This window comes from Camelina sativa, chromosome 13 (assembly GCF_030686135.1).
Source record: "Camelina sativa cultivar CO46 ecotype springtype chromosome 13, ASM3068613v1".
NCBI classification, from domain to species: domain Eukaryota; kingdom Viridiplantae; phylum Streptophyta; class Magnoliopsida; order Brassicales; family Brassicaceae; genus Camelina; species Camelina sativa.
Window position 1 is genome coordinate 24,800,460 of NC_141892.1, and position 25,030 is coordinate 24,825,489.

Below are 25,030 nucleotides of genomic sequence, written 5' to 3' on the forward strand. Positions count from 1 at the left end.
TAACATGAACAGGTTCTTTTGACAAAAGAAGATGTAAACGTTTCGCAAACGTTTGGTTTAATTCCCGGTTTGATTTTAATTTAATCCGGTTCGGTTTAATTTGGATCTTGGGTTTGAGTACTTCTCTTCGACGAGTGAAAATTCGATGCAATGTTTGCGATGCATCTTCTTCTTTTGAGTCCATTCAAGTATGTACGTTGCTGCTGAGTTCGCCATGAAAGAGCGCGATATAACTGAATTTGCATTTCTGAAGATCGTCGTCTCAGTGGATTTACCACACAACAAAAGTTTTAATACTACTCGTCTATTGGTTTAAAGTTATAAAAAAAAAATTACTGCCTAAATATTGTCTTCGCAAAAAAAAAAGACAAGACAATTATCACAACTTCACAAGTCACACTTCAGTCTTCATCGTCGTCAGTTCCACTGCTAGAGGAAGAATCTCCTAAGCTGAATTTTACAAACGACAAATCATTTAACTTCAATTCCTAATATATTGTTTTAAAAGCCTAACAACAAACTGATCAACCTTGAAGATGATGATGATGATGATGATGACGATGATGATGACGATGATGATGATGATGCTGCTGCTGGTGGTGGTGTTCTAAATTCTGCCACAAAAGTGATCCCTGGTCTTTCTTCATTCAGCTTTTCCAGAGGAAACCTACAACACACAACAATGGCCATATAAACCGGTACGTCACTAACCGAGTTATTTTTATTACTGATTGTTAAATGGTAAAAAATAAAATAAAAAATTAGTTACAGTGGTTTGCTACATGGCTTGTTGCCATAAATCAATCCGGCTTCATTTGAAACGTCCTATTGAAGAAAAAGAGTATGGGTAAACCAGCAGTATTTTTACCAAAACAAGTAAAGTACTAGTTATTACGAACTTACAATGTGTCGAATGAATCTGAAGTTTCCTATGAGTAACGAATTCAAAAACAGGCAAACATCTCTCTGAATATGTGTAACTCAAACCGGTCAAATATTAGTGACATTAATATGAGATGCAACAACAAAAGAAAAACTGTATTATGTTTAAATTCCTTTACCTCCTCTAGAGAATTGCAATCTCGCAATATCAGAGTCTCGAGCAGAGAGTCTATGCAGTCATCACGGCTTACATCCCTACCCATCAGAAAAGAAAACTCTCCGCCATAAGAAATTTTGCTAAAAGAGAAAAATACTTAGTAGGATATCTTCATCAATATGTTTGCGCAGCAAACATCAACCTCAAAAAGAGTCCTGTGATTATCTTTGTTCTGGATAGGTTCAGGTACTTAAGCTTACGCAAACCCTGCAAAAAAAGCATCCAATATTTTTGTAAAAGATTTCGACAGCACCAAATGAAAATAGAAGAAATACCACAAAACCAAAAGAGCCATACCTTAATAAGGAGGTAGGCGTTTTTATCACTTAGGTCAAAACCTATAACTGATAGTGAAGTCATATTGGGGCAGTTTCTTTCAAAGGACAAACCACATATACGGTACGGTTTAGCTGACACACATTAGGGTCAGCTTAAGCAATCATGAAAGGAAAACAAAAGCAAAGCATCACAGTGGAAAAACTTTACCATATCCAAACTCTTTCTCTAAGAACAGATGCTGACATTTTCTTGTGAGACAATTTAATACGCTATCTAATGACAACCCTGTAAGAGGAAACACAAATGTTGCAGAAAGTGAGAAAAATGTGACAAAGCTTGTTAGTCCAGCTTAGGACTATTGTAACTAGCCTATATATGAGAGACTTGGAAGATCAGTAATAGACGTTTCAATCGGTTAGTTGAGTGGGTAGGCTAAAAAGGGGAAGTGGCTTATATAGGGTTTAGGTTACGAGCTGGAATTCTCTCCTTTGCCAAAGTCTCTCTATGGTGTCGTTCTTTGGTGACTGAATTCATAAATTCTTGGAACTTATCAAAATGGTGCAAAAGGTTAGATTTGAGCAGACCGATAACGCACGACATAAGGACTCCTCGTCCAACCATTTGAGAATGTATATGTGTAGGCTTCCCAAGAGATTCCTTGTTGAATAGAAAAGAAAAAAAAAAGAAAAATATACTATTATATCAAAGATGCAAGGCCACAGAAACCAGTAGAACCAATTTCTATGTATGGTAGAGTCAAACAGAGTTTTGGTAATAAAGCCAATACCCAAGAAAACCATCCTGATAGGATAGTGTGACAAGACAAGCCTCTGAAAGCAAAGATTTCGTAGATCTATCCGAGCAACCAAATTTTAGGGATCTGCATGCATCAAACAAACCCTGAGAGATGATTAGATACTTGCATCAAGAAGAAAGGAGGAAAAAAAAAAAAAAAAGAAGAAGAATCGGGATTTCATGAAGACACAAAAATCTCTCTGACCTGAGTTCTTTTCCAGCATTAAGGAGCATACTACACACAACACTAGTTCTAACATCTACTACACTTGTCAAGTCAATGTGGGAGTAACAAAGAGAGTCCATGGCACATTTTTTGAACATAGTACAACAAGCTGAAACTTGCATCAGAGATTTTGTATCAACCATCGAAAAGACCTGCATTTTAAACCATCATCTTAATACTACAACACATCCTCAAAATTCAATGTATAATCTAATAATTCTCAATTTCGTACATCAATGGAACATCTTTTCAACATATATAGAACATAAGGGGTATGAAGTCACTATTTTGTAACCTTAACGGTGAGGTTATGGCAGAGTGACCATGAATTGGAACTGTGGAGATAAGCGCGCTTTCGGAAAAACCTATTGGTTGAATCTTGAAGAATAGAAGCGAGTTGGAATGCTCGATCAGTGAGAAGATCTTGAACGGAGTCATCGCCAGAAGCTTCGAACAATTTCTCAACCGCTCGGTCGAAGGAGGAGCTGAGGGGGAGCGGCGAGGATAACGAAGGCAAATCCGGCAACGAGAAGATCATCAGATCGACGTGGCTCTGTTCGAAACCGGGGACATTAGGGAGAATATTAGGGTTTGGGTTTTGGATTCCGCAAAGTCGCTTGCTGGGGTTTTGAGAAGGTTCCATCACGGCGACAAGAAGAGTAGAAGACAACTTTCGAAATTAGAAAGATTTAGACTCTCTTTCAATTTAATTACACCAAATAATAAAACGCAGCGTTTTAAGATAATAGACATAAAACGAGGAGGTTTAAGAATTAGAATAAACACTACGGTTTTGGGAAAACAGAGTGCTTTCGGGTTGAGAGTTTCTTTCGCAGAGCATAGGAGAATGAAACAATTTTGACTTGGCGGAGAACATAACATAAAAAGTGGTTTCAAAAGTTACATGAAAGAACTAAGTAACGATCTGTTTCGCACTTTCATCAATATTCATGTACGTGGTGACGTTGATCCACGGTGAGGATTACGTAGTATGGAACCGTAGTCGGACTCTCCACAAGGGGTGAGATCGAAAATATCGTTTGATGGGTCAAGGTCGTCCTCGTTATCTTTCATGAGCAGGAAAAGTGAGTGCCATGGCAGAAGTGTAGTTTACCTCCGGGAACGGGAGCTTTAACTCGAACATTTCTTCAGAGAAGTGTTGTCTCAGTAACCACCAGGCGGTACCGGTCTTCAGGTTCGTATCAACCACATGAAAGTGGAGTCCGAAGTTTCTAGCATATTCCACAGCTTGTGCGTACGCCTCAGGGTTCCAAACTTGGTTGTTCGGAAGTCCGTACTGATGTCCTGTAGGAGGGAGAACTGGGACATAACGTGCCTTATGAGGGAGGTTAGTGATGTTGACAACGCCGAGTTGCTGAATTGCAAAAGCAAATGGTGCAACAACCACAGGTAAGACGTCCGTGATTCCTTTTGGCCTTTTGAGATAAGCTGAAGTGTACCTGTCAGGGAATTCAGTAACTATAATTAGAGCACGTAGTTTGAGATAAGTCGCAACACATGCCCCAATAGCGAGTTGATTCGAAACTTGAGTGAGTCGATTGGTGTTGTTGTTGCTAAGCAACAAGCTCTGTCTTCTTCGTCTGGAGTAGGTGAGTCATGGATTCGAAGATTTAGGAGGAGGAAGACGAAACGATTCAGATTCTTGGAGAGAAGGAAGATATATGACGTTTGGGAGACCTCTATTTATATATATATATATAAAGGGCCAAATAGATTCCATGATATGATTTACATAGACTCCCTCATATATCTAAATCCGAGGAGAGAATTAATGATACTATCGCGTATTATGGACTTTGGAAGAATTTGGTAAACTTGCAACCACATAGAGTGACTAGTGAGGGTCTCAAACTTAGTTATCAGTATCCAAATTGTCGTTTCGTAACTTAAAAGTGGATTTAAAAAGTAGTACATGTTAGAAACAAACAAACAAACAACTTCAGAACTCTCTAGCAGCAAATGCTCCTCCCCTATAATAATGGGGATGAGGATCATGGTGCATGTAACATCTAGTCTTGCAGCTCTTCTAAGAAGATAAAAAGCCGAGACTATTATTATTACTCGTTTCCTTCTGAAATTATTGAAAAGATTAACCTGGTTTGCCAAAAATTTGAGAATCTCTTGTCAAAAGCCTGAAGATTGCCTGATCTTCTTCCTCACTCATAGACTATATAGGTCATAGTGGCTTCGTCCGTCTTCGCTTTCTCTGAAAAGCAACGGACAGGCTGACTCTTCTAAGAAGATAAAAAGGCCGAGCTATATTACTCACTCAGACTATAAGTCATAGTCGCTTAGTCCATCTTCGTTTTCTCTTTAGTTAAAGCGGCGGACAGGCTGACCCTATTCTGAATCACAGACCTCCTACAGATTCCGAGTAAAATGCAGAATCAGAGCAGGAAGCTGCGATTATAACTGTATTAGAGATCGTCACAGCAGATTAAGCAGTTTGAATGTTTCTTACTTTTGAAGTGATCGTGTTTCTTCGAGAATTATTAGAAAACGGATTACATGAATTCTTGGACAAATCCATTAGCATAACTACCAATTAACGGAGAAGATTAGAAGGAGGAAGACAAAGTATTTAGATTCTCGGAGAGAATGAAACAATATTTGACTTTTCGGAGACCTCTCTGGGTACCCCGGAAATAAATTATAAGGGCCTTTGAACTTATATAGAGTCCATGTCGTAGTCATGCTCATCCTCGCTGTTATTATTAGAACTCCAGGAAAGGAGGCTCTCGCTGCTAGTCTCAGAAGTCGAGGAAGAGGTGCCGTCGGGATATACCTCACCTGAGCTGAAATATTACAAAAACACAACCATTTAGAAAGAAATCCAATTACTTTAGGTATAAAAAATGAAAGCTTAACAAAACTAGTTATTGATGAACCTTGATGACGATGATGACTGTGATTCAAATATTGCCACAAATGTGACATCTGGTCTCTGTTTTTTCAGCTCCTCGATAGGAAATCTACAACAAACAACAGTATATATATATGTAAAAACAAATCAATTATGAAAAAATCGTGGACAAAAGAAAACTTTAACAAATAAGTCAGTTACCTTGGTCCAGAAGAACTACTGCCTTCATCAGAGACTAAACCTTGGTTGTTAGATACGTCCTATAGAAGAAAAAAGAAGAAGCCATTAATTAAGATAATGAAAATTTACTTGTGTCATACGCAAATTTATGTAAAACTAGCAAATTTCCTAAAAGAACTTACGATTAGTCGAATGGATTTGAAGTCTCCGTCCAGTAAAGAACACAAAAACAGCCAAACTTCTATCTGAATTCCAATGTATGCGGTCAAAACTCATGACTGTGACTTTAAGAATGAAGTACAAAACTGAATAAATTAGTTGTGTTTTACCTCCTTTAGAGAATTGCAGTTGCACAATATTAGAGTCTCCAGTGGACTATCTTTGCAGCAAAGTCCCAAACTCCTACCACCAAAATCTTAAGCCATAAATAATTTGCTACCAAACCCTTAATAAAGATATCATTAACATTTACTCAAAAGACATGAACCTCAAAAAGCAACCACTAATTTCAGGCGATCTCGACAAATTAATGTGCTTCAGGTGACGAAAACCCTGTAAAAACATCACAAATATTATATATTTCGGGTTTGTAGAAATGTATTAGATGGTATCAAATGAAAAGAGCAGAAATAACAATAAAACCAGAGGAGCCATACCTGAATTAATTTTTGTGCTATTGCGTCATTTAGCCGAAAACATAGGAGTGATAGCGAAATTACGTTTGGGAAATTATCCCCAAACTCTAACAAGCTTGACTCTGTTATACGGCCTATACTCCCAGTCACAAAGTAGGTAACTTTGAACAAACACTCAAATGAAATACAAAGGAAAAATTCATAGCACAAACATTTACCTGCTGAATTAAATATCTCTATGAACAGGTTCTCTATCAAGGGACAGTTTCTCGTGAGTGAACCTAACTGCTCTAGTGGATTTAACCAGCGTCCTGAAACACTAATTAATGCAATAAAAAAATATATATCAACAAAAAATCTACCAAAAAAATACTCAAAAAGCATAGAAGATGGCGCCTCGAGGAAAAATAAAACAAAGCAACAATGAAATGGAGAATTCCTGAAGTTCAGGGGATCCAAGCCAGCTTACAATCCAACAATCTTCAAATCAGTGAGATTTAAACAGGCTGACAACACAGGAGATAAGGACTCGCCATCCATCATTCTGAGATGGTAAAGGTGTAGACTTCTCAAATAACCCCTAGTTGAATGGAAAAAGTTAGTATCGCTCAATAGATGACACAGATGTTAATTAGACACCAGTATTATTCTATAAAACTGGTAAAATCCATTTTCTTTATCTAGGTGTTGCAGACAGCACAAATCATATTAATATAACAGATTTGATACATAACATTCACTTGTATATATTGGTTATAAAGCAGATACCCAGCAAAACCATGATTAAAAGTTAGTGGGGTAAGACAGGATCTTGTGAGCAAAGATGTAGATCCAGCTGAGGGAGAAATAGAACCGAGTTTGAAGGATCTGCAAACATAAACGAAACCTAAGAGATGATTTCATAGATACATAGACCAAGCTCCACCACAATATAAGATAACCCAGGCAGAGGAAATTCCACCTGAGTTCTTTTCCTGCCCGATGGATCATTCTACACACAACTCCATTATCAACATGTTCGGCAGCGGTTGTTAGGTCGATGTGAGAGTAACATACACGATCCATCGCACACTTGTTGAACATCGTGCAGCATGCAGAAGCTTGCATGAGAGACTTTGTGTCAAGCATTGAGAATACCTGAATATGCATTAGAAAACATATTATGCTAGACATCACTCGAGAAAACACATTCCTTGAACAAATTATAATTTAAGCATTCTTAATTTGTAACATCCATTATGAGATCAGGCGGGGAAATACATCCCCAAAACACTGTCTACAGATTCAACAAAGCGGGTAGAGAGATAGCGCAATACTTCCAAAAGTAGATACATGATATGAGAATGTTGGAATTGTTACCTTAATGGTTAGTTCAGGGAGGAGAGGCCACGATATGGAATTTTGGAGGGTGGCGCGTTTTCTGATGCAACGTTCTATGGACTTGTAAAGAACCGATGCGAGTTGGAGAGTACGATCCAGGAAACGATCCTGCTCGAATTCATCATGGGAAGTTCCAGCTGCTGAGGGGATAACTTTATCAAGCACTCGATCAAAAGAGCATCCAATAGAGAGTGGTGAGGCGAACAAAGGCAAGTCCGACAATGAAAGGAAAGAAGAAATAGTCAGATCGATGTTGCTTTGGTTGAAACCTGGAGCACTAGGGAGGGGACAAGGGTTTTCTAACGAGGAGGTAACCGAAGGGGCATGGCAAGGTCGCTTGGGATTGGGAGCGTCCATGACACAGAACGCAGAAAAGGAATTTCTTAGAAAGGAGTGAATGCAAGACGAAAATTTTCTCTCCAAAGGCTCAAATTTATGTCTGAGATTTCATGTAGCACGTGTCTCACTTTCACAGTAAATCTGCAACAAAGTCTTCATCCCTGAAACAAAATCTACAAACACAATAAATGATAAAATACATGTCACCATCACCATTCACACCGAAAGACTAATGTTTGCTCAGAAGAGATGAAACTCAAGAAGCGATCACTGATACTGGCAGAAAGCCAAACAAGACTGAATAATCAAAGTAAAATAAAAACTCGAAGCTCAAGCTTTTATCTCACAACCCGCGAATTTCAGTTATTAGTCACAAACTTTGCACAGTCTGGATCTAATAAAGGGTTGTTCTTTATATGTCAGATATTAGGGATGCTTTAAAAATAAGGATACTTACAAGTTACAAGATAACAATCTTCAGATCAGCGTAGGTCTGTAAGATATACGGACAAGCTAACCATTCGGGGCAGTTTATCTCTTCTCAGTAATCTAAAATGGTTTCGACTTCTCACGAGATTCCTAGTTGAACGAAACAAAGAAAAATAAGATCAGATGAAAAGACAGATCCTCAAGCACACACAAAAAAAAAAAAAAACAGTAGAGCCATTGGCTAAGCATGTTAAATCCAATATTAAGCAATAATAAGCAAGATTTTCAGAACATTACTTGCTAGTATCTAGAACAATTGATAAGTAATAATATGCAGGTAATATGTGCAGTTAACCCAAGTGAAGTCCCAACTACAAGAACTCTAGCTAAACCAAGTGCATTCCCAAGTCCCAACTACAAACCCTGTAACGCACAAGCTCAACACCAACCTCTTCTCCATAAGACTTTGTTTAGTCTATGTGGGAGTAGCATAAACAGTCTATTTCATACTCCCTATAAACACTCGAGAAAAGATCTGAAGTCAAAGAATCAATATAAGACTTCAAAACTTATCCTCCACAGGGAAGAACAACACGCTCTTAAACATAGTCACAATAGATTGAAAAACGCACAGAACAAGGAATAGAAATAAGTGAACAATTTCGATACCTATAAGTGGCTTACATTTATAATAACATCAGACGAGATGGAAATTGTGAACGGAGAAGCCCGCGAGCCGAATTAGTGAGGACGATCCTGAGTTGAAATAGCCCCGTACAATGTGAGTCCGAAACGGAAGGAACACTCAGATAACAGGATAGATGCTGTTCTTGTTGATTATGGCCACGGGAACCATCGGAACTTCGCTTAGGGTTTTGAATCGGAGAGAAGACCACTGAATGTGAGACGAAAGATGATGTTACTGTGGGGTTTGTGCGTTGTTGAGTGAGACGATGATCGAAGATCCGAATCTTTAAAACCCGACCGTTTGAAATTGAATCTTTAGGTTTTATTAGTTGGCCCACAATAAAAAAATTCTACTCAATTGGGCCCTTGAAGCCCAATACTAAACTGACGTCAATAGTCCGGTTTTCCAATGTTTTGGTTTTCGATTTAATGTTGAACCGTTACGAATAAACACAATGTTTTTCTCAAGAGTCATGCTGAGATAAACTAGATTGAACAAGAAAAGAGATATCAAATAGAAGAAGGAAATATTAAAACAAAGATCCATTAAAAATTAACAATGAAACATAGTCATCACAACCTTGCATGCACATAGTCTTGTTTTTTTTTTTTTTTTTTTTTTTACAATAAAGTTTTTCTCAACTTACAAATCATAACTTTGTTTGCCAGTAAACTTAACTTCAATGGGACTAACATTTTTGCCAATAGATCTCATGTTCTGACCAACACCTTCTCTTCCCGGGTTGGCCTTCTCTGGGTAAACACCATCTTTAGGATGCAAATACTGAACCTCACCGTTGGGGAACACTCTGTAGAACTGGTACTTGATCTTGTACTTGGATCTAAGCCTTGTCCCCAAAGCTAAACACTGTTCTTTCCTAGCTAGCTTCAGCAGATTCGGACCTTCCCTCATGATCGCTGCTCCTCCTGTCGGCATCTCAAAGATCTGTTCTTTCGGTGAGTTCCATGTGATAACGTAGAACTCTTCCACCTGTGCTTTCCTTAGGAGTCCACCGGTGCTTCCAGCGAAGATCGGAGACGGTGTGTTTGGGTCTAGCTCCGGTGGCGTGAATCCCACGGGAGCTTCTTTCACGGCGGGGGCTGCAGCGGCGGCGGGGGCGGCGGAGGAATCTTTCTTCTCTGCGCGGATCGAGGTTTTGGTGAAAGAGAGGGATTTGGGACGGTGGGTTGTCGAGAAAAAGTGGAGTTTCTTGGCGCCGGAGGTTGCGGCGGTTGTTATGGCGGAGTTGAAGATCCCGGCGGCTTGGGTTGCCATGTTTTTGTTTCTTTGTTGTATCTAATGAGCAAATTTGGTTAATGGTATGTGTTGGATGAGAAGTAAAGAGATAATATTGTGAAATGAGAAGCTAGAGTTTGTTGGATTAAGTGGATAAGGTGACCAATAGGATTCAACCTTTAGATTTTTCTCTTACCCATCATCTTATTCTTTGCCTATCTGACGTCGTTTTGTCACCTCAAGTGATACTACTGGTGCCTGGTGGTGGATGTGTCGCACCAGATTCTTTAGACTCCTTGTTGTTCCTTTTTTCTTTTTTGTTTGGGTCAACTTTAATTCAAAGACCTGAAGCCCTGAAGCTTATCCGACACATCATTGACCATTTACATGTGTTGGGCCATGGGCTTACATAAATGTAAATTTGGGCTTATCTAGTTAGACTCGTTTCAGGAAGTTCATGAAATAGAGGTCGGATGCAGCTGCAGCATTGCCGCGATTCCTACGGAGTGTCACGCCAACTGGGAATGGGGTTTGAGAAGCATCTGGAACTTGAAGGCAGTTCGGTATCGCTGTCTGACCTGACCACCCTTTCGTTTAATTCCGAGCTGACCGATCTGGGAGATCTTCGCCTGGAATTACGGCGGATCAGCTGGTCACTTTCTGTTCCAGATGATGAAACGGGAGTCGAAGTGCTGGCCATAGCAGGTTGCCGAAGAGTGTGGAAGAATTTGAAGGATCTAAGAAAAAAAACTAGCAAAATAAACAAGCAGCGAGGAAAGTGAACAGAGCAAATACCTTTGGAAGTTTGGCGAAAAGTGAAAATGAGGAGAAAGTAAGATTATTTATAGAGGCAGACGGGCGACAACCCTACGCGTAGTCATTATGACCTACGCGACGTTTCGGCTCCTGATCTGACGGACTCGACGTACGTGACACGCATCATATCGACAGTGAATACCGAAGCGGCGCGGATTTCCGGGAAAATTAATACGATTTCCATATATTTTAGATCGAATATTCTCTTTCTATAGTTTGAACATTCACATTAACATTCGAATATACCGAACTGGGGGGGACTAATTGTTGGTGCGGGAATTAGCACCCCCCGACATACCAATCTAAATCATAAATTAAACCGGTTATCAAAACCCGGGAATTTAACGTCGAGTTGAATTCAACCTTTAAACTAGGGTCCAACAAGATCTTACAGGCCCAGTCCAAGGACGTGAAGCCGACTTCCCATATCGCCTCATGGCCAACCTGAAGAAAAGAAGAAATTTTCCTATTAACAGTTTGATCTATTAGGAAAGTAGACATATTTTGTAATCTAGGAAAGCATATAAATAACGGAGATTCCCCTCCTTGTAAAGCATCCAGCAATTAATACTAAAACCCTAGTTCTTCATTGTTCTTGAGCAAAAAACCCTTACGTCTTCTTCAAGAAATTTCAGTTCTTTTTTGTTCTTAGCTTTGATCGAGTTTATTTGAGAGAGTTCTTTATTGAATTTGTTTCCCCTTTCAAACAAATTCATTGTGTAAAACCAGTTTCTACATATATAAAATGAACTAGATCCTAGTTAACATGTGAAGCAATAAAGGCAGTATACATGGTAATTGTTAGGCAAGCAAAGTATATTGTTGAAACTGCAATGGGAAGGACCTACACCTACATGTGAATTGTTCAGGAATGTGAAATGGATGAAACTGATGTATTAATATGGATTTAGTGTTCTGTATGGAACAGGGGTTCATGATTGGGAACGTGTTTGGATTTTGCTAAGATTCCATCATCTTGACGACCTTGACGAGACAATACTAGACTCGGAATTTGCTCCCTTAGCATCACTGCATCAGATAATGCTGCATTATGTTGATTTTGGTTATTCAAACTAAGCAAAAATGCAAAATTATTCAACCGTAAATGTTTTTCATTTACATGCGGTGTTTTCTTTCTTTTACAACACCTAAATCAACCTAATGTTTACTTATTTCGAAATGTAATGATTGAAAGCATTTATTTGATGGAGTCTCTCTCTCAAAATATTAACTTTCAATATCGCTAATTCGTTTTTTTCTTGCAGTCTCAAATTAACTAGCCACCATTATTATGACGTCTTGCAAGCCTTAAACACTCTGCTTCACCAACTTTTTACACAAATAGTTAAAGTACTCTACTCTTTACTCTTTAGTGCCGCGTAATTGGTGTATGGCCGTACGTTAATAGGGTTTAAAGTTTAAGGTATTGGGTTGGGTGTATATGGCCAAATCACATTATTGTTGCATACATCATGGGTGCAGTGCAGGATGACGAGTATGATAGTACTTTTCATGAAAGATTTAAAAAAAACATTGTTTGGTCAAGGAAAAACATGTTATCTGTGCGATGTGGCTCAAAAAACATCTTTGATCCCACATGTAGTATTCTTACGTACTTAGATGAAGAACAAAAATCAAAAACTTAATTTATTATAGTTAGTTTCATAATTCCAATTAAATACAAAACATTTCATGGTGACCTAGAAAAAAAACGTTATTATAAGCGAAATAAATAAATATTGGTTGAGAACTTGAGATAAAGTCCAAAACTACTTCATCAGTTTCAAAGAAAAAGAAAAAAAAAACAAAAAAGTCCAAAACTGCTATAATTTCGAAATGTAAAACTTATGTGTGTAATGTCTCTCCATTTATGTATTGGCCCATACTTTTGCTATTTTTGACCATCAACTCCAAATTGCTTTACACTCTTTGCATATTACCTAACTTTTTTTAGCTTTGTCTCTCGGGGTCCCAATTCAAACCAAACATGTCCATCGCACTATGTCGAGTAATTCGGTTTGGAATTTATTTATGATATTGATTACTAAGTTATCCGTTATCACAAATTGTTCAGAAAAAAATATATACAGGTTATTAGGGCAAGGGGTGTTCGATTCAAATTTAACTAAATAAATCAATTTTACTTTACCTTAACACCATTTTGGATTCTGCTTATATTTTACCAGTTGAAGAAATTTTTTCTCCTGATTTTTATTTTATTTTGGTTTCAATGTTCAAACATTTTGTTTCTTTCTTACGCTTTTATAAGCAGGCATAATGTTTTTTTTTTCATAGTTGTCTAAAGGCAAAATTACTTTAGTCCAACATCAAGATTCTCATTCGTTACTTTGAAGCTCAATCTTTAGATAATATCCTTCCCACAAAATTAGTAGTCCCCTCCCCAAAGTGATTATATATGCTTTCATCGTCGAGATATATATTATTTTAGCCCAACGAGAGAATCTATCTACATAGATATCATAGTGTCTTAATAAGTTGAGTGTTTGATGTCCAAAGAAAAGAGAACAAAACCTATTCATGATCAAGATCATGTGTTCTAAAGTGGAGCTTGTCTCTGCCACACTAAAATTCCTTTTCAAAGGCATGCAAGCCACGACAAACGAAAAAAAAAACACATACACACACAACAACAACAAAAAAAAGTAAATTAATTAATCTCTAGAAAAGTGAGAGGTCTTTTTGACATGACAAGTGCATGAGAGCAAGTTTATCGGGGGATTCATATAAGGGGAGTTCTTAATTTTTTTATAAATTAATTGTGTACTGTTTGGAATATAAGAACCCATGATCTCTTAGATAAATTTTTCTCTTTTATTGATAGATTCTTATTTTAGGTCTCTTATTTTTGAAAATATTGTTTTTTAAAATTTTAAAATTTTAAATAGAATAGAAGTGGAATAAATGTGTAAACATTTAAGATTTTATAAAATTAAAAAATATTGCATTTTAATTAATTTTCAAACATACAAAAATAGAATTATATTTTCTATTTCTGAAAACTTTGAAAACAGAGGTTCATCATCTGTTTTGTTAAAGATTTGTAAATGAGAAACATAGGCAACTAACATGGACCACATATATTACACAAAATGGTGAGAAAACGTTACGGTTTAGCAATATTTGGGATTTCTTGACTATTGTTGTGAAGAAAGAAATAAGTAAATTTTGGTGGAGAGATGTATGGGCAGCCATTTATGTTTTTTGACTACTCTCATTTTTTGTTTTCTCTAACTTATACAAATGAGAATATGCAAACTTGATAACATAATAAGCCCAATAAAACCAACAACTACATGTTTCCTCTTCTTTACAAGCAAAGAGTTTAAAAGAGTTACTGACAAAAGAAGATCATTAGAGTAGAGTATTAAGAGAAGACACTAATTAGGCTGGGGACGAGGGAGATGTTGCATCCAACGAGGGAGAACATACTGGGAAAAGAGGAGATGGTTAGGACCATAAACTGGTATTGCTGTTAAAACTCAAGATGTAACCACCCATACACTTGTTTTTATTGTCTGCAGTTTCCTCCTGAAGCCTAAACACATGTGTCCTCAAGTTAAACAAGATCAGCATATTGTTGCTCCTGCTCCACAAGTAGATGATCTCAGAGTTCAAAGGATGCATCACCACCGGAAAATAATCGATACCTAACTCGATCAAAGACGCCAAGCTGACTTCCCAAAAGAGCTGCCACTGATGATTTGGTTGAGATAGACAGGTCACGGCTTCCTGAAGAAAGAGCATGTTGCCTGAGGATGATAAATCAATCAGATATCAACACAACACAACAACCAGTAATACGGCATCGTTGTGCTGCGCATGTTCACCAATCTTGAAAAGAGAGGAAAGAAACAAATTACAAGATGATAATGAATCGATGTTGCCCTACAGCCAGAATGCTGGAAAAAAAAATGTTGAAAATCTCCATAGTTGACAGATGGACTGGGGGGATAACGAAGGTATCAAGGAGTTCCTAATCTTACCATAGAAACGTCTACAATCATACAAACCTCATCGAGATCCGCAAGATCCACGATATGGCAACCAAAATCTACACTCGATCACAGCATAAAACTAACACACAAACACCAAATACAACCACATGGAAGAAACAGGTAAAGCGAGAGGAAACCCACCACATTCCCTAGGGCAACGACATTGAGATTAGTAGCCGGCCGTCTAGAAGCAGAGGTCTCATCGGGATCTTCGTCAGCGAGCAGCGACGCCGCTTGTCTTATCGAATCCGAAAGCTGAGACAACTCATCGATCGCCTCCATCGTAACTTCCACAGCGAATCGAGAGGTAGAATAGAGTACGAGATCTGGACGAAGAAAGGAAGCAGCTAGATCCGACGAGAACCAATATCGGTAGCCAGGTGCGGTGGATTTTTCCGGCGATTGGGTTACCGGAATTTCGAATTCGGTGGCGACGGTGCTAAGCTAGGATTTGATTTTTTCTTTTGTGTGCTCGTGTCTTCGTCGGGGAGAGAAAGGGCGAAGACAGGTCATATAGGTGATTAATCTGCAGTAAGATAAAGGTGATCTAAACGAGTTATGCATAAACACCTTCCACCTAAAACTGAATGATTAAGATATATATACACATAGTCGAAGCCAGATTACGAAAAGTCTCGTATCACACTGTAATCCCAACACATAAGAGCCTCAAGAACTCTCAGATTTCAGAAACGAAACTGGTTACAACTAATCGCTGTTTCAAAACCCTTGATTAGAAGAAACCCTGAACCCTGAACACATAAGAGCCTCAAGAACTCTCCGATTCCAATCTCGTCTGATTCCATCTTCAACGATTCCGACCGATTCAATCTCCTCGGATTGAGAGGTTCACAAGAGAGAGCAAGAGAAAGAACAACGATCGGGCCAAAAAAATTTTTGTTCTCAATAAAACTCTTTATCCAATCATGCACTGACACGTAAGCGCCTCTTATATGAAAACAAAGTATGCTATATAAGAGGAGCTCTTTTTTTTTTTTTTTCTTTCTGATTTATTTTTTCTCCTACTTTTTCTTAAAACTCCTCTTAAAACCTCTCTTACAACCCCCGATAATCAATGCTCTGAGTACTCTAATAAGAGTCTTTCGCTCTTATTAACAAACCCCACTATAATCACTTCTTATGTTTCTTCAGCAAATTAAATCACATTAATTGAGATTATGGCCATCTCATATATAACTATTTCTGTAGAGTTACAAAAAAATTTCAATGCTTTTATAACAAGAAATAAGGTTACATATATATCACTACAAAGGAAATCATAACTTTTGAGCTCATATTCATAGGTCAAATTCTGGTGAATCTTTTATAACTTTTTTTTTACTATAAAAAAAATATAGATGGTGCATTTTTTATCAATAAGACTTAGAAAACGTTGGACCACTCTAAAACTAGTATGTAAACTATATATAAAAGTCTGAAACTGATCAAAGCAAAATGAAGAAGTCAGACTTTAGATCATACGTTGCATCTAGAGTCTATATTAAGTACACAATATATAAAAGAAGAGGTTGGGCTATTCATTCATATATGTATAAAAAATGGAGCCGAATAGGTACTCCAAGGTTTCATTTGTACTGTACATATGATCTAATTTTTTCCTCCTTCTCTATATGAATATAACTCATTTTTCATGCATCTATGGATCCACTGATTAAATTAGTGAATATATGATGATGATGATGATGATGTTACAAGACTTTTTGAAACAAGACTTTGGAGATGTGAGTTTGGAGATGATCGCCACATGTAGCAGAGTAGTAAAATGCTTTTGCTACATCAAGAAACGTGATGCCGACGTCACGGAATGTGTCACTCTCCGACAATGCTAACTCAACCATTTGCTCCATCTCCTTCTCCATACTCTTTATTATTGTCTTCTCCTTCTCATCGTTTCTCCTAGCCTGCATTAAGACAATTAATAATTGATTAGACTCTAACCGATAACATCGAATGGATCATCAATAATGAACCAGTAACATCCAGTAGACCAATCCTTTGGTCCGGTCCACCGCACAAGCAAAAAGAAAGTTGTGGATGTGTATTATCCTATTTAATTATTCGACCGAATTTTAGAAGAAAAAAAAACGAAAGTAATCAATTAAAGGAATACTAAAAGCCCTGTTGGCGCATACCGTGGGAATAAAAGCAGTTCTAAAATATACTATAAAATGAGTAAACATTTTACTATCATAGTTATTTCAAATAAAAAAAATGTCTGAAGTTTAAAGTTAATTACTAACATAACCATTACTAATATACTAACCTTAAAGTATTGGCGAGGAAGACAGATACGATTGATGATTTCCGCGAGACGAACGAAGTGAGGATGAGAGAAGAAGCTAGTTTGGTCATTGCTCTTCATCAGAATTACCATCTTCACCATGAGCTCTCCTACTTCTCCTTCATCTCCCTTTATTTTCCATTTCTCCATCCACTCTCCCCACTATACATAATAGTAAGTTAACTGATAAATTAATCATACACTTAATATTTATAGATGCATAAATATGGAACATTTTTTTAGTCATAATGATATACCCTAGGCCCTAAATATACTCTTCTATTTGCTTAATTTTATATATATTTTATTTTAAAAATACACTAACTTAAAATACGAGAGAAAAAAAAATGAGAGCGAGACGTACCGATTGATAAAGGAGATTGTTAACGTCACGGCCATGAGACATGAAAAGATCAAAAGACATTTGATTCAAAGTTCCGATTAAGATTCCGACGACAAGCCGACTCGCCTGAAAGCTTCCTGGTCGGTCCAATCTCATGCTCCTGATTTCACATCCATTTATAATATAGACAAAATAGTCAATCAGCCGTTTCTACCAGAGCTTTCTTTCTTCTCCAAACTTCCCTTCAAATTTAAGTTTTTTGAAAGATATATTTTTTTTTTCTGCTATAAGGAAAATATTATATTCTACACACATAAATCTCAAATTTACTTTTTCGTTCGTGGTATTGGAACTTTCAAATCTTACAGTTTCGAGCCTTTCGGCCTCCAGATGTTTTTTGTTTTGTTGTTATACACGTCACGTATTTTGATCCTTATCGAATGAGAGAATTGATATCTTTAATCCTAACCAATAAAAAAGAAATATATTCTAGTGAAGTTTATATCTATTTGGCAGAAAATGCCATATATATTGAAAAAATTGTCTGCACATCACCAGTGCGATGAAACTGACAGTTTTATTTCTTCTAATTTAGGTCAAATGAACTTATCTTTCTTTTTTCTTTTTTAATTCTCTTTAATTAATTGGCGATTTTTTTTTTCACAGCTTGGCTTTTTCTTCCGCAAAACAAACAGTACCCTAACGAATAGGGTTAAACGTAAAACCACAAGACTTAAAAAATTTACAAAAGCTGCTCAGTGGTTGTATGCTACTACAATTTCTTTTTTACTCACATTGATATATATATGTGCGATCCTAGCTAACTATATTATTAAAAATTAATTAAGTAGACAAAATATGTAATTTACGTACCTGTCATTGAAGTGATGATGATCACTTCGTCGAGCATTGGCAATATATTTATGAAACTGGTCGGAGAAGCTTCTTCTGGAGTCAGAGGATTTTCCAAAAGAAGAAGAAATGGCTTTAACCAATACACTTGACTTAGCCCAAATCATTCTCTCATGTGACCTTTCTGATTCAAAGATAGTTGCAGCCGCTAAGTAGTAACACTCGAGAACCTCACTCCTGCTCACCCCACACTCATTTAACCTATTATCTTCATACCACCTGCGTACAAATTTACACTATCTTATATTATATAATACATATATATATATATATATATGAAGATGAAAAATAATATAAATGTGTGGTTTCTTTTGAAGATACGTTTACGTGTTTTCAGCCACTATTCAAATTGACATTTTATAAAAAAAATTATTGCAGTATCAAGCAAATCAAGGCATTGTTGTTCCACTTTATTAACGTAATACTTAGCAAAAAACAAAAAATTTAACAAATTAACAATATATCCAACAACCATTTAGAGCCTTACTTATCGTAAAAAAATGAAGAGTGAAGATGGTATTACTTTTGGAATGTGTCCCATTCGAGCTGATGCAGAGCTTGGCAATTGTTGTAATCTTGTTTTGCTAATTCCAGATATTCATTATTGTTCACGTATGGCATCCTACATTGTCCACCATCGTTATTGATTAGATTAATGTATCTAGCTCATAGTTAAATAAGAAACAAAATAAAGATTACAACTACCGAATATTTTTTGTTAAATACAGAAAAAAAACACACCAACATGTAAGTTAGATATTTGCAATTGATTTGCTTCATATCCAGATTAAACTCACCTAGGTCTTTTAAAAAAGCAGATGACCAAAATACCCTTATCTCGCAAAAATATACATGGTCAGCTCATGCATGCATCTTAACATTTAGTGCAACTGTGCAATGCATTTTGTTTTGGATTCATATGGTCCATATATGCAAAATTATTTAGTTTTTCCAAAATCTAAAAATAAGAAGTACTGTACCTATAGAGGGTCTTGCCAATCCAAACGTCGTTTTCTCCACCATATTGATCAATATAGAAACTCGTCTCTACTCGAGGCAAGCTTGCGTACCATGGAATCTCTAAGGCAAGCCCAATCTATCAGGCAAAAGAATAAAAATATCAAGATAAGAAAACCAAATAAGCAAGAAAGGCCAAACACGCTTTGTCGTATTGCTTCTCCATCAGACGAACCCAAAACGGCATGCAGTGCGTATGTGTTAATATTAATGTTTTTTTGGAACCATTAGTAATATAATGTGTGTTTTGGTCTTATATTACATGTACGTACCTCGCCTGGTAGGTCTTTCATTATAATCCACTTATCAAGCAACTCGTCTCTCTCTCGTTTATCTTGTAGATAATTATAAGAGAATTCTTTGGCGTTTTTCAATATCTCATCCCTTGGAAACGCCAATTGCGATGCCCGGTACAGATTGAACATACCGGTCACCGCTTGGTTTGATTGCCCCACAAAGCAGAAAAACTCTCCTTCTTTCTCAAAGTTCTTGAATACATCTAAAATTCAACTTTTATCAGGAATTTCACATTATGAAAGAACGCGTTGATTTGTCTTGGTTAAGAATAAATAACGAATTAAAAAATATGAGTTTCTACCCGCGGAAACTTGGTATCCATGAAGTCTTAAGAGCCTAAATGCCATGGCTGTATCGTCGATGTCTTGTACATGGGAACATCTAGCCCAACATATGCCTTTCTCTGTCCAATATCTGATATTTAATCATCATCATCATTAGAGTTAACACTAGTTTGGTATACAAATGAAATTATATATATTTATACGAATTAACGTTTTTAAAAACCTGTGAACATAGTCTAGACACTCTTTAATCTCTTCTTCAAAGTATCTCGATATCCCTAACCGTTGTAGCCGATCCACTATCCATATGTGCTCGAAAAGATCCACAGGGAAGACATTGGGAACTGAACAAAATAAAAGAATAATTTAAACAGAAGTAGTAATAAAAAAGTATATATTATGCTGTATCATGCGCGCACAACATACTACTGTAAAGTATATAACTTCATAGATAAATAATAGGACTAGTTAACAAACCTCCTCCATCGAAACGTTTGACGGCATTTCGTAAATACCCGAGGCAGTTACTGTCTCGGGTCTGCATGAACGCGAAAGCCGTAGAAGAAGGAGAGAAGAGGAAAGACCCGTCTTGAGATTGAAGTTTTAAGAGCTTCTCCCAATCTAAGTCACGCATACCCTCTAAACTATGCAACAATGTTGTTGGTATCTTGTGCATTATCTCTTTCGGTATCCTACAAAAAGATCTCACAAAATCAGTTCATATCCTAGTCTATATATATTACGTATGCAAATATATCATCGTATAATTCTTTTGTTGGCTTTGAGTGAAGTACATTGGACCCATATATAATAATATACACTCAAATATATATTCATATATATAAAAATAGAATGTTCAGTTAATATATATATTTGGGCCAACACACGAACCTTGTTAGCTTTAGCTCTTTCTTGGCGTATATATCTTTTAAGACGGGAGAATCGTACGGTACATCAATGTCTAACTCTCGAGCTATCTCAAGTAACGATGGGAATGCTACTTCGAATCCGATAGGCATATGCTCATCGTCTTCTTCTTCGAGCTTCCCGATATTATCCCGAAAAAACGTGATTCCTGAACTAGCCATTAATTATATATACATCAAAACAATGCATAGTTGATATAAAAAAAATGTCAAATAATTTCGAACCTAATATTTTTGAAAGTTTAAAAGGAAAAAGAAAAAAACCTTTCAACAAAAGATTGATGTTATAACTCGACTTAACTTATAGCTATTTAAACAACGTATACTTTCTTTTTAGGCCACTACAAAAAAAGTTTGATTTTTGCATAAAGTGAAGATTTTTTTTTAATATCTTTTTTTTTGGTGTGTTTCTTGTATTTCGAAAAAAATAAATAAATAACCTTTGTGGCATTGACGAGGAAAGAGATTCCATGATCTTAGAGCAACGACGCATGCAAGTGTATTGATGAGACGATCATGATAAGAGAAGAGATAAGCATCACCCCAAGATCCATCAGAGAGTTGGTTACCGGCGATCCATTTCACGGCAGAGGGAAATGCCGGAGTTTTATCTCCGGCGTCTATTAATGCCACCCAAGCTGTATCATAAGCCGATATCGTAATTTCACCGTCATTTAAGTTTCTCAAAATAGATTTCACACTCTTCACTGTTTCTTCGATTGCAATATTCCTACTTCCAATAATAATCTACAATTTCAAATTCAAGAAAGAAAGAAAAAAGAAGTAATCAGCGCATACTATATCATGACAGTGTTTGAATTCAAACCATGATATGAATAATTTCATGCGTGTATATATATATATAGTTTGTCGGTGTAAACATAAGAACTATTTTCTGATGGAATATAAAGCCATAACTCGGGGGAAAATGTATAAATCAAGGTAAAATGAATAGGTAAGAATTTAGCAAAATTCATTATTGTGGTTGTAATTATTAGTGACAAGAACATTATAGCAAAAAAAAATCCTATTACCTGAGGAGCATCTTCTCCTTGAATCTCTTGCCAGTGTATTAGAGGTAGATCATGTTGAAGCTCCTGATAATGAACGTATTCTAGACACACATACAAAAAAAAACATATAAGTTTTTAAGTGATCTTATATAAAAAGATATTTAAAGACTTGGAGTACTTGAGATTTTATGAAAAGTAGACCTTGAGTTCGAAGGTTTGAAGTTGAAGAATATATGGAACCGCATCTGGTTTTGTTTCTAGCGACATTGAGAGGAGACCCTGTTCAAAGTGAGGAGGTTAGAAAAAAAAAAGTATTAATAAAATAATTTGCTTACTACTACTATGTTAAAAAAATAAAATAAAAATAACTAGTTTGGTCGTGAAAACATTAGTTTATTTAGGCTTCCAAAGGAGATCTTTGTGTGTATGTGTTGGCGATGCAATAATAAATAATAAGATACGAGGTCAATCCATTCGCTAATGAGTACTACTAGATTCTCTAAACGTACATTCTTTATAGTATAATAGTTAATTAATTCATATTGAAAAGCTTCTTATATCATCATATCATATACTACTAATATAAAACAGAGTAACACACATAAAATAGGAAAATTGTACATTCTTTCGAAAAACGAAAAATGATACTACTATTGTTTTGTTTTTGTAAAACATTTACTTTGTTTTTTGTAAAAACAGAGAAAAGCCCCATTTTCGTATTTGAGTCAAAGAACCCCAAATTTCGAAGAAAAGAACAAATCGAATTTTTGGGAAACAAAGAAAAGAAAAAAAAAACAGAGAGAATTTTGGAGAGTAGTTAATGATTCTATAATGCTTTGGAGAAAGAGAAAAGAGAGGAAGAGGAGAGTTCATTGATGATGATGATGATGAGACATACCTCACGCGTGTGTACTAAGAGAGAACATAAAAACAGAGTCATCACTCTCTCTATTTTTGTTTTGTTCTCTAGGGAAAACCAAAAAAAAAAGCCCGAAATCAAAACTTTTTTGGTTTTTTGTATGGAAAACTCAGTCAAAGAACGGATCATGATTAAACCCACAAGTGAAAATTTTGATTACTAAACTCATCATTAGATAACAAAAGTTTTGAGACTAGGATGATAGATAACATAGTATAAACGAAAAAAGAAAACTCTGTTTTTGTGTGTGTGTGATCGTATGTGACTACTACTGACAAGATAGAGAGAGAAAGAGATCACTCACCTGAGATCTTAAGGAAACAAGAAGAGAGAGAAGACCAAGTAGAAGATATTGTTGTTGGGGTACTGAGAAAGTTGGTACTTGGAATAGAGTTAAGACCATGATACTGATGAAGATACGACATACTCTTTCCTCTGTTTCTCTCAAAAATACTTAGTGATGAAGAAGAAAAGAAAACTTAATGAGTAATAGATGAAAAGAAGAAATTGAGATACTACTAGAGAGAAAAAAAAAAAAAAAAAGATTAGTAGGATTGGTGTGAGAGAGAGAAGTCTTGATTGGATTATATATATAGGGACAGAACCGACTTCCCATCAGAGATTGTGTTTGATTTTTAAAGTCTTGAGAGAGAGGAGAGAGATATTGTGATGCATGGAATGTGTTTTTGTGGGATCAAAATCTTTCCATAGCTATGGCGTTGAAGGGCAAACTTGGCTTTTTCTTTTAGATCCCATTCTCTTGTATGTATATACTTTTTTTTTCTTTTCTTCTTTTAATCTGGTATTATTATAGCTCGACATCTTCGAAAGTACACATACGAAGTGCTTCTCAATCATATCATATCACACAAATTATATATTTTCAAGTAACAAAATCAGTTTCTATTTGCCCGAAAAAGCTGAGTATATTTTTCGTATGACATATAATGTTTTATAAAAATGGTAATTATCTTGACAATAATTAACAAACAAAACAAAATGGTATTTCTCTCGGTGTCAAGGAATTATATAAAAAGAAAAGCTTTGGTACTTATCTCACTCGTGTCGAACGGTGTTAATCTTATTTGGAGTTTCCTATTTTTGTCAAGTTCAAGTTACCTACATTTCAAGTACCCATAATCTCACGATTTTTTTTTTTTCCTTTTTTCACATCTTAAGATTCTAGTTTCTCTCTATATTTTTTACATTTTTCAAATATTCCTTACTTGTTTATCATTTATAGGAATTGATAAAAATATTGATTAGAGCTACAATTTCCTCTATTTTGAAATTTGATCAACAATATTCACATAGAGATGAGTCTAAGGGCGTGGTATTGGTTTGAGATTTAGTGGGAGTTATTGGTTTAAAATTTGAATAGAATTTTAAAGATTTTAAATGTTATGTAGAATCTGTTGTTATTTGATCAAGATTTTGTTAAAGTCTGTTAAAGTTTAGTGTTATTAGTTTATGATTTGTAAAAAGTCATTTAAAATCTTAACAAATCTGAGTTATTGGATTCAGACTTTAATAAAGTCATTAAAAGTTTTATGTTGTTCAATTAAAACAAAAGAATCTAGGATTGTTAATGAGTTCAATTATTATGTTATTGGTTCATGATTTTAGACATTTTCTTTACAAAATAAAGTCATGGAAAGTATCACAAAAATACAGAGATTGTTTGGAGAACTTTACAAGATTTTAGAAAACTAATCAACAAAACTCTCTAGCAATATTTAAAAATCTTTCACTTATTCACTTTTAATGATTTTGTTGAACTCTTCAAAAATCTTCATAAATCTCAAACCAATATCACCCCCTTATGAAGAGAGTTTTTTGTAAGGAGCGATTTCTACGCCGGTTGTCTCGTCGGAATTATGGGGTTCCGGTGAAATCGTTTTCTGTGGATCCTATGTGAGGATCGAGAATCCGGGTGTGATCGTTTCAAATATTTTCATAAGTTAATATTTTATTAATTTATCGATAAATTAATAATTATTAATTAATTTATCGAT

At 35.9% G+C, this 25,030-nt stretch overlaps 3 protein-coding genes and 1 pseudogene across 9 annotated transcripts; all 4 read right to left on the bottom strand.

Moving 5' to 3' along the window:
* Positions 1 to 220: 220 nt before the first annotated feature.
* LOC104737441 (F-box protein SKIP17) lies at positions 221 to 3,080 on the bottom strand. 3 transcript variants are annotated; one of them, XR_015578436.1, is made up of 12 exons: positions 2,695 to 3,080; positions 2,379 to 2,551; positions 2,166 to 2,258; positions 1,963 to 2,035; positions 1,586 to 1,663; positions 1,397 to 1,509; positions 1,242 to 1,306; positions 1,062 to 1,137; positions 904 to 966; positions 783 to 825; positions 530 to 667; positions 221 to 450 (listed from the first exon to the last, which is right to left on the bottom strand). XR_015578436.1 is itself a non-coding variant. In XM_010457613.3 (12 exons), exons 4-12 carry the CDS (start codon positions 1,997 to 1,999, stop codon positions 402 to 404), a joined length of 675 nt encoding a protein of 224 aa, XP_010455915.2. In that variant the 5' UTR covers positions 2,000 to 2,035; positions 2,166 to 2,258; positions 2,379 to 2,551; positions 2,695 to 3,080; the 3' UTR covers positions 221 to 401. The 3 variants fall into 3 exon arrangements, 2 of the variants coding, with proteins under 2 accessions (XP_010455915.2, XP_087338234.1); XM_010457613.3 differs by having other exon boundaries at positions 770 to 825; XM_087482108.1 differs by having other exon boundaries at positions 223 to 450; positions 770 to 825; positions 1,926 to 2,035; positions 2,695 to 3,074.
* A 1,793-nt stretch (positions 3,081 to 4,873) lies between these two features.
* LOC104737444 (F-box protein At4g02760) lies at positions 4,874 to 9,328 on the bottom strand. 3 transcript variants are annotated; one of them, XM_010457616.3, is made up of 14 exons: positions 8,931 to 9,328; positions 8,275 to 8,396; positions 7,458 to 7,990; positions 7,060 to 7,235; positions 6,867 to 6,965; positions 6,568 to 6,678; positions 6,317 to 6,417; positions 6,120 to 6,232; positions 5,951 to 6,015; positions 5,793 to 5,865; positions 5,646 to 5,708; positions 5,485 to 5,543; positions 5,309 to 5,392; positions 4,874 to 5,215 (listed from the first exon to the last, which is right to left on the bottom strand). In XM_010457616.3, the coding sequence occupies exons 3-14, from the start codon at positions 7,833 to 7,835 to the stop codon at positions 5,089 to 5,091; spliced, it is 1,449 nt and encodes a 482-aa protein (XP_010455918.2). In that variant the 5' UTR covers positions 7,836 to 7,990; positions 8,275 to 8,396; positions 8,931 to 9,328; the 3' UTR covers positions 4,874 to 5,088. The 3 variants fall into 3 exon arrangements, with proteins under 3 accessions (XP_010455918.2, XP_010455919.2, XP_010455920.2); XM_010457617.3 differs by having other exon boundaries at positions 8,916 to 9,232; XM_010457618.3 differs by having other exon boundaries at positions 7,458 to 7,978; positions 8,931 to 9,193.
* Positions 9,329 to 9,461: 133 nt separating this feature from the next.
* On the bottom strand, positions 9,462 to 10,472 carry LOC104738483 (photosystem I reaction center subunit II-1, chloroplastic pseudogene; annotated as a pseudogene). The gene has a single exon (XR_015578437.1). The product of XR_015578437.1 is annotated as a photosystem I reaction center subunit II-1, chloroplastic pseudogene (transcript).
* A 6,047-nt stretch (positions 10,473 to 16,519) lies between these two features.
* Positions 16,520 to 24,331, bottom strand: LOC104737446 (ent-copalyl diphosphate synthase, chloroplastic). 2 transcript variants are annotated; one of them, XR_015578438.1, is made up of 16 exons: positions 23,320 to 24,331; positions 22,298 to 22,375; positions 22,118 to 22,197; positions 21,524 to 21,830; positions 21,049 to 21,232; positions 20,635 to 20,849; positions 20,381 to 20,501; positions 20,175 to 20,287; positions 19,849 to 20,075; positions 19,540 to 19,655; positions 19,083 to 19,181; positions 18,521 to 18,778; positions 18,014 to 18,111; positions 17,669 to 17,807; positions 17,287 to 17,466; positions 16,520 to 16,924 (listed from the first exon to the last, which is right to left on the bottom strand). XR_015578438.1 is itself a non-coding variant. In XM_087482109.1 (15 exons), exons 1-15 carry the CDS (start codon positions 23,438 to 23,440, stop codon positions 16,712 to 16,714), a joined length of 2,451 nt encoding a protein of 816 aa, XP_087338235.1. In that variant the 5' UTR covers positions 23,441 to 24,331; the 3' UTR covers positions 16,520 to 16,711. The 2 variants fall into 2 exon arrangements, 1 of the variants encoding a protein (XP_087338235.1); XM_087482109.1 differs by lacking the exon at positions 18,014 to 18,111.
* Between the last annotated feature and the right edge of the window lie 699 nt (positions 24,332 to 25,030).